At 40.6% G+C, this 14,569-nt stretch overlaps 1 protein-coding gene across 4 annotated transcripts in view; it reads right to left on the reverse strand.

Annotated features, from left to right (window-relative positions):
- Nucleotides 1-14,002, reverse strand: part of Kdm4c (lysine demethylase 4C) — a 170,939-nt gene extending 156,937 nt beyond the window's left edge. Inside the window, exons 1-2 of one of the 4 annotated variants that reach the window (XR_005972367.1) lie at nucleotides 13,801-13,910; nucleotides 2,714-2,874 (exon numbers count right to left, since the gene is read on the reverse strand). Coding sequence is in view for 1 of the 4 variants with exons in the window: in XM_041632462.1 (XP_041488396.1) it covers nucleotides 2,714-2,857 (144 nt within the window). In the remaining 3 variants the exon portion in view is untranslated. Of the gene's footprint in view, nucleotides 1-2,713; nucleotides 2,875-13,800 lie in introns of those variants that run through there. The other 3 variants (XM_041632462.1, XM_041632460.1, XM_041632463.1) reach the window with 3 other exon arrangements.
- Nucleotides 14,003-14,569: the final 567 nt, after the last annotated feature.

Genomic DNA, 14,569 nt, shown 5'->3' on the forward strand with positions numbered 1-14,569 from the left:
CTTGATGAACATTCCTATGACCCTAAGCACATTATTTATAATTATTTTTAAAGATATAATTACATATCTTTAAGAACAAGAATAAATGAACATCCTCACAGATCATTTTTCATTTTAACTGTCCTAAGCTACCAAGAGCTCCAGATAAGCACACTATTCCCAGTAAGACTTCTTGTGGATATTTGCCCTGAACATCAAACTCATTTTTACATAGAAGCCAGTTTTTCAAACATTGTCTCAACTCAACATAGCAAAAGAACACTACAAGAAAACATTTATTACATCTTCCTTCCCAACTTTAATGGTTAACATTGATTGACAACTTGACAGAAATCACCTAGGAGACTGACCTAGATTGTGTCCCTAGACTGGGACTACAGAGATGTGTAGTCCCACCTCAAGTGTGGCTCAGATTTTGAACTTTACAAAAAGTAGAAAACAATCTGAACAACAATATTCATCTCTCCCTGCTTCCATAATGTAGATGCAATGTGACCAGCTGCCTGATGTCCAGGCTACCATGATGTATCCTAAAACTGAGCATTCTAAAACTGAGTATCCTAAAACTGAGCCAAAAACCATTCATTCATGAAAATGTTTTGTCACACTAAGCATAACTGTAAGCCCATCTTCACTTCTCATTGCAGTTTATTCTTATTTATTCTGATGTTTATTCTTATTAAACTTGGTGGGGTGTGGTTCCAACACTTAGCAAGTTTGAATCCAGCCTTGGCTACCTGTTGTGGAATATTATTTTGTGGTACTTTACATTTGTTTATGTTGTGGAACATTTGTTTGATGATGCAAAGATGTGTTGCATTGTTTTATGTTGCATTTCTTCACCTCTGTAAAAATGTGTTACTTTGCCTGTCTAAAACACCTGATTTATCATCTAATTAGCAGCTGAAGGGCAAATAGCAAGGCAGGAGAAAGGATAGATACAGCTGGCAGTCAGAATAAATAGAAGGAGAAAAAGCAGGACAGAAAAGAAAGAAGATCAAGGAGCAAGAAAAAAGGGCTAGTTACACAGCCAAACACAGAATAAGAAGGAAAGAAAAGATATACAGAAATAGAAAAGAACAAAAGCCCAGAGTCAAAAGGTAGATGGGATAATTTAAGTTATGACAAGATGGCTAGAAATAAGCCAAGCTAGGGCAAAGCATTTATAAGAAAGAATAAGACTTTATGTATTTATTTATTTGGTAGCTGGGTGGAATGTCCCCAAAAAAGCCAAAAGGAGCAAAGAGTAAGAACAAGTTACAACAGAAGTGAGCTACAGAAATGGATCGCTAAAAGCACTTGCTGCTCAATCATGATGACCAGAATTACAATTCTAGGACCCATATTGGGTAGCTGATAACACTCATAACTCCAACTCCAAATGATCCAAAGTTCTTTGTAGCTTACATAGCCAGTTAGTGGAAGTCAGAGGACAACCTAGGATGTGTATCCTCACCTCCTACCTATACTCTTTCGATACAGTGGTCTTCTATGCCAGTCCAGATGGCCCACAAGCTTTTGAGGATCTTCCTGTCTTTATTTGCCACAGGAGGGCTGGGATTACAATAGACATCCTACTGGGTTCTGGGGATTGAACTTAGGTCCTCACAACTTGGGTGGCAAATGTTTTACCTACTGAGCCACGGTTTCCCAGCCTAGATTCTTTCACTCTTAATATTTTTATCTCTAAAATAGAACCTTAATGGAGGCAAAGACTTGGTCCACTCTGTCTGTGTGCCCTCCACCAACACACTCTGGTACACAACAAGCACTTCACACTTGAACAAACAAAATAGCTAAGGTCTGGTGATATAGCTCAGTGGTAAAAACGTTTGCTATAGAAGCCTGACAATCAAGACTGAACTATATCAAGGTAGCAAGAGAAAACCAACTCTAAAGTTGTCCTTAGCCTCCATAGATGGGTTGTGGTATATGTCAGTCCCAGACATCATACACCCACACCACATACAGTTTGATTTTAAAAAAAAAAAATAGGTAAAAAGGCAACTTGATAAAGAACACAGACTGTGGTTGCCTACGGGTGCAGTGACACTAGGAAACTGAAAATAACTATTTAAAATATATAGTTTCTGTTTGTGATGATGATAGGGTGGTGACCACTACACATCTAAGTGAATAAACAAACAAGAAACACTGAATTACAAACTATAAATGAAGACACTGTATCTTACGTAAGTTACACTTCTACAAATTGTTGTTTTAAAGTGAGACAGGCATGGTAGGCAAGACTTATAATCCCATCATTTGGGAGGCCATGAAAGGACGGCCATGATTCAAAACAGTAAAACAAATAAAAAGAAAAAGTAGAAGCAAGGAACGGAACACAGAAAAGGAATCACCTTAACCTTCAATTTAATAGATGTTTTCTATGAGAAATAGATGAAAACTGATACATTCACACCTCTGGAAGCCTTGTCTTAAAAAAAAAAAACGAAAGAGAGAGAGAGAGAAGACAAGCGGGAGGAGGAAGAGGAAAAGAAGAAACCACTATAGAACACACCCTAGCATTAAAAAAAAAAAAATCCAAAGAGAAGTAAGATAAATAAATATTCTTTAAGAAAATTAAGTGTTCCAGTTGGATTAACAAGCATAGCAGACACATTTCACTGAAAGAAACAAATAACAACAACAAAACTAAAAATATAATTTAAACTCAAATGATACTTTTTTTGTGACTAGTCTGAGTAATCACCTTCGCAAGACCTGCTCGGTGAGCTCCTTTAGACTCCATGTATGCGAGGTATTTGTTGAACTCCCGGAACTCCTCCATGGAAGGTCTGAAAGTCATTATCTTACAGCTGGGATTCAGAGGACTCTCCACCTCCACCACCTCCATGATGGCTACAGATGTCTCTGCAGAGAAAATGTGACTATTAACAACGAATTACTGAAGTTGTGCTTACCAGTGGCCTTCACCAGCATAGCATGTGTCTACCAAAGGAAAAGGAACTCTTCTTTTAGTTATTGTCCATTCCTTCCCACCTCTCTGAGACTTTCAGGTCTTTTCCTGGCCTCAGTTGGCTGCCAGACATGTTCCTATCCTGGGTATAGAATCACAGACCTGACTATACTGCTGACCTCAATGAAACCTTTCCAAGTAAAAATGAATTTTCTGGAAGTGCAGTCTCTCACAGATATACAAGTTCCACTATCTTACTCACACATGCACATATATAAAAGCCTAGGATGTACACTGCACGGAAAATGTTCATCATACGTAGCACAGAGCTGAAGTATGCTTTCACCTTTTTATAGCATGCTTTTCTATGATCATTTATAAACCAATCACATGACAAAACCACTAGAAACTAGGCTAAAGTACTGAGGACAGAAAATAGGAATAGGAGCACCAGAGGAGCTTACTCCGCTAAGAAGGGACATTTATTGTGCAAAAATTAAGTCCTGAATTCAAACTCTGGCATCCATGTTAAAAGTCAAACATGGCATGTTTTGTAACCCCAGCATTGTGGGAGAAGGCAGGGATAGAAGGATCAAAGGATTTACTGGCTGCCAGCCTAACTCCAGGTTCAGCTAAGAGATCCTGTTTCAAGGAAATAAGGTGGAACATATTATCGCAAGACACCTGATGTCCTTCTATCTGGTCCCTTTCTTTGTATAGTCACACAAACTCTTACAAACACCACATGCATATAAATACATAACACGCACAATAAAAAATAATTAATCGCAAGACTTTCATTTTATATAGCAAACTTATAATTCTTTAGGAGTCCTTGCAAAACAATCATGGACTCATCCCAGGCATCCACAGAATACTGGACCCTTTCCACAGGAAATCAGAATTCAAAGATATTCAAATCGGTCACATAAAGTTGCTTACTGCTTGCATATAACCTACATACATCTTCTCTACCCTTTAAATCATTTCTAATACTACCTAATATAATGTAAAGGCTAAATGACTAAAGCAACTTGGAGAGAAAAGGATTTATTTGGCCTATACTTCCATATCACAATTCATCATCAAATGAAGTCAGGATAGTATTTCAAACCAGGCAGGAACCTGAGGCAGGAGCTGAAGCAGAAGCCATTGAGGAGTTCAGCCGGCATTTTTATAGAACCATGGACCACCAGCCCAGTCACGACAACAATGACAATGGGCTGGGCCCTCTGCCATCAATCACTAATTAAGAAATGCCCCACAGGCTTGGCTACAGCCAACCTTATGGAGACATGTTCTTGAGGCTCACTCCCTTAGCCTGTGTCAAGTTGATATAGAACTTTCCAGCACGGGGAATAAACTTAAATGCAAATACAATTTTTCTTTTTGAGACCTCTAATAAAACCCTGACTGGCCTTGAATTTGTTATGTAGTTAAAAATGACCTTGATCATCTGATCCACATGCCTACACCTCCCACACTGTAGGATTAAAGGCATGTGCACACAAGGTTTATGTAGTAATAGGAATCAAACACAAAGCCTCTAGGCAAATACTCCATCAACTAAGCTACATTCTTAGTCTAGTCAGATGTAAATTTTTACAAACCCTTTGTAGTTTCAATTCATTGATCCAGAAATCTCAAATACAGAAAGCCAAATGTACTTTACCCTCTAACAGTATTTAACCTAACCTTCTCAAACAAGCTAAACACGTGACTTTAAATATTCCTCCCCTTGAAGTAGCCTGTCTGCTTCCTTTTTTTGGTAATACAGCACTGTCCAATATAGGACTCAATGGGCCACCCCCTGCTCCATCTCCTTGTCTACACACACGCTATACACAGCAGCTGCCTCTCCCAATGCTGGCACTCTCCCACTAGCCATTGAGCTATCAAGTCCTGAAAAGAAAGGCATGCTGGAAATATCAGGAGACTGGAGAGGAAGCTCAGAAGTTAACAGCACTTGCTATTCTTACATAGGACCCTGGTTCAAATCTCAGCACCCACACAATGGCTAACAACCATCTGTAGGAATGTATGTGATATATACACATACATACATACATACATACATATATATATACACACCCCATATATATATATATATACTCTTACAAATGAAATAAATCAGAAAAAAGAAGTGTCAAATATTAAAAAGTCTTTACATAAAATGGCACATTTGGGAAAAGGAAAACAATTGTTCTAAACAAGAGAAAAGTTACTCAGAAAACAGATTAGCCAAGGGTGATAGAATACACCTATAATCTTGGTACTTGAAAGGCAGGCAGAGGGAAGAGGATTCACACTTCAAAAGTCAGCCTGTTTTATATACCAAATTCTAGGTGAGGCAGCTACACAGTCCTATCTCAAAAACAAAAAGCAAAACAACAAACAAGACTCATTTGCTTCACTAGCAAAATAAACAAATAAATAAATAAATGCCAGCAGAAAACTCTAAGCAGCCTACAAAATATTTGTGTCAAAACATACTTGGTACATGAAATGAAACATTCCTTTTCTTTTGACCAAAGTACAGGAGTAGCCTTGATATTTCTCTGAGCAGAGGTAGCAGTCACTGAAGAAACTGAAAATACAGCTAGCCATTAAACAAACTTTAGTTCCACAAGCATTCAGAGTACAGAACAGTCCTGTCACTAATGGAATAACACACACAATAAGTAAATAATGTTAATGCAAAAAATGCACATCTCATTTTAAGAAAAGAAAAAAAAAAAAGCAGTTTTCATCCTAAGGAGAATAAGAGAGAGCAAGAGATGGCTTATTCTGAAGCAATTTTGACTGGTTTTGTCCCAGGGAAGCACAGATTTAAGTTACTCCAAATTCCATGGTCCAACATGGAAGCAGTTTCATGGAGTCTTATAGTTTTACAGAACAAAGACTTATAAATCAAGGCAAGTTGAAAACAAATTGGTGGGATTTGCTAACATTCTTATCCATTAATTAGAGGAAACTAAGTTAACAGATTCCAAAAGGTTTTTAATTACTAGTCACAAGATGTTAGTTCTGGTACAAATGGCTACTGGGTGCAGAGGACTCCACAATAAGGGAGCTGCTACCCTCTAGACCTGCAACATTCCAACCTCTCTACAGCATTGAAATTCTAATCAGTCAGTCTCCGCAGACAAAGCTGCTTTTCAGGCATTCTGATTTACAATAGTAAGTACTAAGGAGATGCCTGCAAGGATAGTTCCTGTCTCAATGGAGGAAAAAGAAGGCCTTTCAGAAAAATAAAACTCAGGAGATGCCTGAAAAAGAGAAATAAATAGGTATGTATATGGAAGATAGCTATTTCAGACAAAGGAGAGTCTCCTTAGGCTCTTTTCTTTAAGAGATAGTAAGGAGGCAAATATAATTAAAAGCAAGACAGAGAGGGTGAAAAAGAAAAGACTAGAAAAGGAAATTTGCAGTTTATCTTAGTATGCCAGGAAATAATTTTGGACTTCTTCCCTTTAACCTTTGCAGTTCCCAAACCCAAACGTCTTTTCATACCATTCACTGAATAATAGCTCTCTAAGGTTACCTATTCTGGAAAAAGTGAGGTAGAAAAGTGATCTCAGTCACATTTTGATTTCTTATTACTGTATAAGAAAAAAGAATGAAAGAAAAAAAGAAGTGAAATAAAGAGAGGCTGAAGGAGGGGGAGCACAAAGGAGACAATTTATCAAAATCCAGGTGAGAAAGAATAAAGGCTTGTATACATGGTGGGCAGTGAGATGCAAGTAGGTTGCCTATTAGGTACAATCTGACGAAAATTCCATGACAAAATGGAAAAAGGAATAAAAGTCAACATTTCTGGAGATGTAGCTCAATGAGGTAAGATACTTGCCTAGCATTCACCAGGATTGAGCCCCAGCACTGGTTGGGGAGCGGGGCGGGTTGGGGGGTGAAGGGAGTAGCTCTGGACATTAGCAATAATTCCAATACCTAAAGCACTCTGGAGGCTGAGGCGGGACAATCATCAATTCAAGACCATCTAGACTGTAAAGCAAAACCATGCCTGGAAAAAAAAAAAACAAAGACAATGGAGAGGGGTACAAGTACAGTAGGACACTGCTATATTCCCTGCACTAGGGAAAATGAGGCAGGAAAATCACAAGTTCAAGATCAGCCTGAGATACACTGAGTTCAAGATCAATATGGACAATAAGACCCTGTCTTCGGAAAACTGGAGAACAAGAAGGGCCAGGCCTATAACCTCACCTACTCTGGAGACTTAAGCAGGAGTTGGAAGCTACGTAGTTAGTGGGCTGTATAGTGAGTGCCACAGTAGCCTGTGTCCCACAGAAAGACAGAACCCTCGCACAAATTGCTTCAACATAAGAATATAAAATTTGGGGTAATCTAAATCTGTGGTCACTCAAAATGGCTACAGAATAAACTACCTCTTATTCCCTTTAAAATGAAAATTGTCGGCTTTTGCCTCGACGGCATCCCATATCCAATAAATGTTTTAGAACAATGTACATATTACTCTTTTTTAATGTATATAGAATATACCACCCAGCAAAAATTAACAGTACAAATAATGGGCCTTTATCCCATTTGCAATCACTACTGCAAAATCTCATATATATTAATCAATAGATTCATCCAAATAAAAGAAGCTATTTGACATATACTTCACTCTTAGACACTAAATTCTGTTCTCTAACAATTAGTTTAATTTCATTATCAAAAAATTTCATGTAAACAACTAATAGTAATCTCATGATACCATACCCTAAAAAACTCTAGAAGACACGAGACTCAAAAGAATTTTTTGATTAATTCATGGCTAAACTAAAATATCAAAGTTATTAGAAGTTATAGGAAGTAAAATTGAATAAACAAACAAAAAAAGAGGATGGAAAGATGGCTCAATAGTTAAGAGTACTGACGGCTCTTCCGGATAGCCCAGGTTCAATTCCCAGCACCCACACAGAAATTCATGACTATTAACTCCACTTCCAGGGATCTGACACCCTGGACATTCAGGCAGGTAAAACACCAATGTACATGAAATAAAAACAAATCATTTTTTAATTAAAAAAAGAAAAACTAATAGTGATGACACACCCAAACCACTATCCTGTGACAAGGTCTGGCCACATAGCCCACAGAACACTGTACTTGAGAGTCTTCTGATTTAGCCTACCCAAGTGCTGAGATTACAGGATAAGACACCCATCCTACACATCAGCTCTGAAGGCTTTTCTTTTTCTTCCTTTTATTTCCTGGACTTTCTAAAAGACATGAATTTTTATGATGTCTAATATATATATATATATATATATTAAAATATATTTATTATTTTATGGATTTTAAAACTTTTCTCCTCTTCACAAGTTTAACCATGATTCACAGAAGAAAATTTAGAAGATGCACACAGAGCAACAATTTACCAACCACTTCATTAGCAAAAGTAATAACCACTATTAATGGCTATGGGGAAGGAAGAAAACAGAATAACTGTTTAAGACTTTAACAAACGTACTTCATGGCAAATGTGCAGGATTAAAGAGAAATTGACTTAAAGAGACAACAACTCCAACTGAACAGTTGGCTTCTTTTCTTTTGTTTTTGTAGCCCAGGCAGTCCCTGAGATAAATCTAATTTGAGCTATAACTCCTTATCCTCCTGCATCTACCAACGCATGGCTGGGATTACAGGCCAGAAATGTGCACTCAACTACCCTCAATTCCAGCAGAGCTTTCAGAAAGGGGGTGAGGTAGTTAAATTGAATAAACAGTGAAGTATAAAACAGAGTAGCACTGAAATCAAAAGGAGTAAGAACAAAGTATCAAACCCTCCTTAGAACTAAGGAAACAAATGAGTGTAATGAGAAGTGACCAGGTGATCAAAACTACAGGCTGGTTCTACAATGAAGAAAGGCTAGAAGGTGGAGCAAGGAGGATAAACTTCTTTTTTTTTTTTTTTTTTTTTTTTTTTTTTTTGGTTTTTCGAGACACTCTGTGGTTTTGGAGCCTGTCCTGGAACTAGCTCTTGTAGACCAGGCTGGTCTCGAACTCACAGAGATCCGCCTGCCTCTGCCTCCCGAGTGCTGGGATTAAAGGCATGCGCCACCAAGGCCCGGCCGAGGATAAACTTCTTAAAGGGATTATTCTGACTGCATGGACGGGATTAGACCCAGCTAGCATGGAATATGAAAAGCAATGCCTTTTCAGTGTGTCAGTTAATTTCAAGAGGCTTTGGAAGCCGGGTGATTGGAAAATAAAATGAGTTATCACATTGAGTCTGTCTAACTCTAATTAAACATCAAACATGAAGGAAATTATGAATTATGTGTCAACTCCCTGTCCAGACTGTTCTTGTTGATCTTGTTTCATTGAACACTAGTATTTTAAATTTATATTTAGGATGCACAACATTCTCTATAGCCGTAAAAACAAAGATACACATTGCATGTATAAAACCCTAGGTTCTATCCCCAATACTACAAAAAAAAAAAAAAAGAAAGGAAAAAAGGGGGGCAATGACTTTACACAAAATCAAATAAGAAAGAGCAGTGAGAGGAGAAAGGAATGGTGGCACAAGCCTTTAACCCCAGCACTCTGAAAGGAGAGGCAAGCAGTTCTCCAGGAATTCCAGGCCAGCCTGGTGGACACAGTGAGTTTCAGATCAACCAGAACTACAAAGTGAGACCTGTTCCCCCAAAATAAAATAAACAGCAGAATTGAGGCAGATTGATTCTCAGCTTCCTGAGGAACCTCCACACTTAATTCTATAAGTTTGCACTCCCACCAGAATGAATAATCCATTCCTGTCAGCATGTGTTGTCATTTTACTGATCTTGGCTATTCAGGTTGAGTTAAGATGAAATATCCAAGTAGTTTTAATTTGCATTTTCTTATGAAGATATGTTTTCGTTCTTCTACGTGCAGCCATCCGGTCTAACCAGCACCATGGTTAAAGATACTTTCTTTTCTCCGGTGTGTATTTCTGGCTTCATTATCTAAGTTCAGGAGTTCACATGGGTGTGAAATTATGTCTGGATAATCAATTCTATTCTTCTGAGTAATATGTCTGCATTTATAACAATATCATGTTGTTATTATTACTAAATTTGTAAAATAACTTGGAATCAGGAATGGTGCTACCTCCTTGCATATATCCAAAAAACTCTACATCTTACTAAAAAGATACTTGCTTATTCATGTTCATTGCTGCTCTATACATAATACCCTGAAATTGTAAGCAGCCTAGGTATCAATAAACTATTGGAATGCATAATGAAAATGTGTTACATTTATACAATAAATAGTATTCAGTTGTTAACAATAAAATATAGTGCTATGAAGAAATAAAGGGGAAGGAAGAATAGGAAGACCAAATTGGTAGGGAAATGGAAGGGCACAGTAAAAGAGGGACTATGGGGAAGAGCACTGAAGGCCTTTTGAAAAACCATATAGAATCCTACTTTAGAAGTTTCCTAAAAAATATACACCTATGAAAGTAATCTAAATGGAATCATCATATAGTAGAGGAGACAACACCCCAACTACATATCGGATGCCACAAATTCCCATTGCTGGGAATCGGTTACATCTTTTTGAGTCAATAACCAAATGGGCCCCATAGACATGCCTGCAAAACATCACAGACTGGGGCAGGAGAGATGGCTCAGTGGTTAAGAGCATTCACTGACTGCTCTTAGGAGGAACTATGTTGTATTTCCAGCATCCACATGGCAGCTCACAACTGTCTGTGACTCCAAGACACAGACTCACACAGACATACATGCAGGCAAAACACCAATGTACATAAAATAAAAATAAATTATTTAAAAAAAAAATCACAGGTTTTTGCCAAAGCTATTGGTTACTCATCAGCTACTTCTGTTATCAAACTCGGAAAAATTGATCTGGTATCTAAACAGAAGCTTTACCCCTACTGCCTAGGATTCATGGTGCTGAAAGGTACTTTGCATGCTGCCAGAGAAGAAAAGTAATCATCAATATCACCCATTTACAAACCCTGTAACCTACAACAGTAACCTGACTGCAAGGTAGACTAGTGTTACTGGAGTAACCAACCACTCCATGAGGTGGAACCCATAAATGACATGGCTTAAGTGGTCAAACACTTGAAGTAAGTCATGGACATGGGAGAAAATGTACTACTGTTTTTCTGCTAAAGGAACATTGCATAAAATGACTGCTAATGACATATCACTATACCCACAGATACCTCACTGAACCCTCATCAGAAAAGGTTCTTGCAGAAGACAGTCATTAACCCAGAGACCTACAACTGGGCAGTGTGCAAAGAATCAAAGACTTCGGAGCACTCAGGATAAATGGAATATCTTCACCAAACTCCTCCATCCCCAAGTTTCAAGAATCTATACGAAGAGGAGGTAGAAAGAGTCAAAGCCAGTGAATTGCCCAAGGAAACAGCATCTTCCAGGCACAACAGGAATGACAGACACATGTGAACTCATAGACACTGTGGCACCACACACAAGTCTGTATAGGTTCAAGCTAGATGAGGTCTCCCCCCAACACACACTGAGAAGAATAAGTGGACACAGACTCCCAGCCCTAAGCAAGAAGCTATTTGCAAAGGGAAATCAAAGTCAGTTTTCTCCAGGGCAGGCCTCAGGCCCAGAAGTAGTTGGCCACAATAAAAAAGGACCCCCCTCTTCTCTCTGTCTCTGTCTCTGTCTGTCTCCCTCCCTCCCTCCCTCCCTTGGCACCCCTCTGTGTGTGTATACATTTTTTGTTTGAGTCGTGAATTTTTGGACTTACTGTTTTTTGTTTTGATTTTTGGTTGGTTGGTTGGTTGGTTTGGGGGCATGGAAAGAGAGACAAAACACAAAGTATGTAGAGAGGTGGAGAGGATCTGGAAGGAGTTGGTGCAGGGAAAAACATAACCAAAATATATTTATGAAAAATTTTAAATAAAAATAAATAAGAAATGGTACTTATAGGAGGACTAAACATTAATATATAAGAAAAGAAAATCTTTAAAGACCTTCATTACATATTGAACTTAATGGCAGTACAAAATTTTATCATTTAATTTTTAATAAATAATAATAAGTAAATATTAAAGGCATAACTGCAAGCAGTAAGAAATACTGTTAAGACAAAGGATTTAGAAGGTAGATTGGAGGAGTGCGTGACTTCAGCGCCTTGCTTTGAAGTCAAATGCTGGTAACCCCTACCAGGAAGTAGTTGACAGAAGGTTCCTGAATTCAAGGTCACCCACCAACCCAGGTGGGCTAAGAGAGACAGCCTTTCCCAAGACAAAGGGAAAGGACACAGGGGCTAAGGTAGTAATTAAGTACATTTTCTAGTAAAACAATGCAGTCCTGAGTTATATTTTGTTGTATCACCGATTCTGTGGAGAGCTGTAAACATTAGGGTGTAAACTCGTAATGCTAAGATGGGAAGGGCCTAAAATTCCTGAACAACGTGGCTGTACTTAACAAAACAAGGTATGGAAGGTTACTAGGTCAACAAGCTTCAGGAAAACTTGAGTAACCACGCTACTTAGTTTTAAAAAAAAGTCGAACTTTTTTCTCTTTTCTTTTTCTCCAGTCTTAGAAATTGAACCTAAGGTCTTCGAATACTAAGCATTCACCCTATCATTTGAACTATATCCCAGCCTGGGACCGTAAATTTTTTTTTTTTTTTTTTTTTTTTGGTTTTTCGAGACAGGGTTTCTCTGACCGTAAATTTTTTAGAGAGTAAATAGTCAGTAGCAGTGCAGAAATGTGAATGTGAACACCAAGAATCCCTGCACTGGAGAGACAGAGGCAGGTAGATCTTCTTGAGCTCCAGGCCAGGTACCATGAATTCAGGTCGGAAAGGACTACGAATAGTAAGACCCTGACTACAAAGGCAAAAAAATAAATTTTTTTTCAGCCACTAATTTTTAAGCACTACGCTCTCAATTAGCATAGTAATCACGTTGTCATAGAAACCGTGGCTCCCCCCCCCCCCCCCCCCCCCGCCGCCCTTAAGTGCAAAATTCAAGTGGGTGAAATAGGGCAAAGATTGGTGCCAACCTAAGCAGACCGAGCCTATCAGAAGCTTCTCCCGGGAACGGACCGCAAGTCTAACTCAAGCTTTCTAAGCAGTGCTGGGTAAATTACCAAGTGTGAATGACTGTATTGAGTGAAGGAAAAAAAAAAAAAAGTTTGCCAAGTCTTCTTTAGGAACACCTAAGCAAAGGCCGTGCGAGCGAGGCTGCTGGGCTCAGCACACCGACGGCAGCCTCCTGGGTTCACGACGAAAGCAGCCGAACTGAGCGGAGCTGCTCCCACTGCTGAGCAGAGAGAACAGCAGGTTCCAGCCCGGGCTAGCCCGCCTGCCTTCTCCGTGCCATTCCCACCGCACACCACGTCCTGTGCCTGGCAGTTCACACGCCACATCGTACCGCATCTATTAAGCGCCCACTGTTTACCCCGCATCCTGGCTCCTCCAGGAACTGCACAAGAAATGGTCTCAAGAAGGAGGCCAGAAAAACGCATAAGGTCATCTGCCAGGGCCAAGCACAAACCCGAGGGGGGAGGGGGGGCTACCTGCTACCTCGCGGGTCCGAGCAGAGCGACCCACGGGAGGCCCGGAGGGGCCCAGGCCAGGCCTGCCCGGCGTCTGCCGCAGACGGGTCGGTCGGCGCTGCAGACCACCCAGGCGCGGCAGTCCGAAGCAGCGCCGCCTCGGTTCGGCTCCCGGGAGGCCGGCGAGCGAGTTCCCGAACCCGGGGGCCCAGAAGGGGCTGTCACGGCCGCCTCCTCCCTCCCAGCTGACGGCCGTGCACGGCGGAGCGCCCAGGCCTGTGCCGCTGCCCTGCCGAGGCTGGCCGAGGCCGCCACTCTTTCCGCTCCGGGCGGAGCGAGAAGCGGTTACCTGCGCCGCGGGCGGAGGCCCGGACACCACCCGGCAGAAGAGAGGAAAGTGCGGCCTCCCCCGAGGCTTTTGGGATCTTTGGAAGACTTGTTCCGCACTGGGTGACAGCTGTTCGCTGCGCACGCGCACGGGGCGCCACCGCGGAATCCCTCCGCCGCTCCCCGCCCTCCCGGCTCCGGGATGAGCAGGAGGCTGTGCCCGACGCGCAAGCCGCACAGCCCGGCTTCCCCTGCGAGTGCTGCACTCGCCCTCACGTGACCGCTGGGCCGGGCGCTCTCGGGGTCACGTGGGCTTCTAAACTGTTTAAAGGTACCCAGTACCTTTGAGCTGAGACTTCCGCTCCCTGCTTAGCCTAAGGTTTCTGCCGTGTATTTCCTGCTCTTTGGGGACAGACTCTTCCTCAAAGTCTTCTTCCTCAAAGGAGAAAAACACTGGAAAAGCAGAAGGAGCAGGTGCACAGATCTTCCCCGGAGTACTGCCTGCCTAGACTCTGCACACGGGTCTATGGCAACCGTCGGCACAAGAACGACTGACCGACTTTTATACAGAGAAACTTTGTTTCGAAAAGACAAAAAAAAAAAAAAAGATTTGTCAAAGCCAGCTGGATCTTGTGGCAACAAGTCTTTGTAGTACCAGCACTTATCCTTTGGATCGCTGTGAGTTCAAGGCCACACTTGCATAGCTCAGTGGAGCTACTTAGTTAGGGCCTGTCGTAAAAAGAAATAAAGTAGCAGATCTAGGTTAAAAACAAAAAGAAATAAAGTAGCAG

The sequence above is a fragment of the Microtus oregoni genome, unplaced genomic scaffold (genome assembly GCF_018167655.1).
Source record: "Microtus oregoni isolate MIOR12 unplaced genomic scaffold, Mior012 000041F_ref0000270, whole genome shotgun sequence".
Classification (NCBI taxonomy): domain Eukaryota; kingdom Metazoa; phylum Chordata; class Mammalia; order Rodentia; family Cricetidae; genus Microtus; species Microtus oregoni.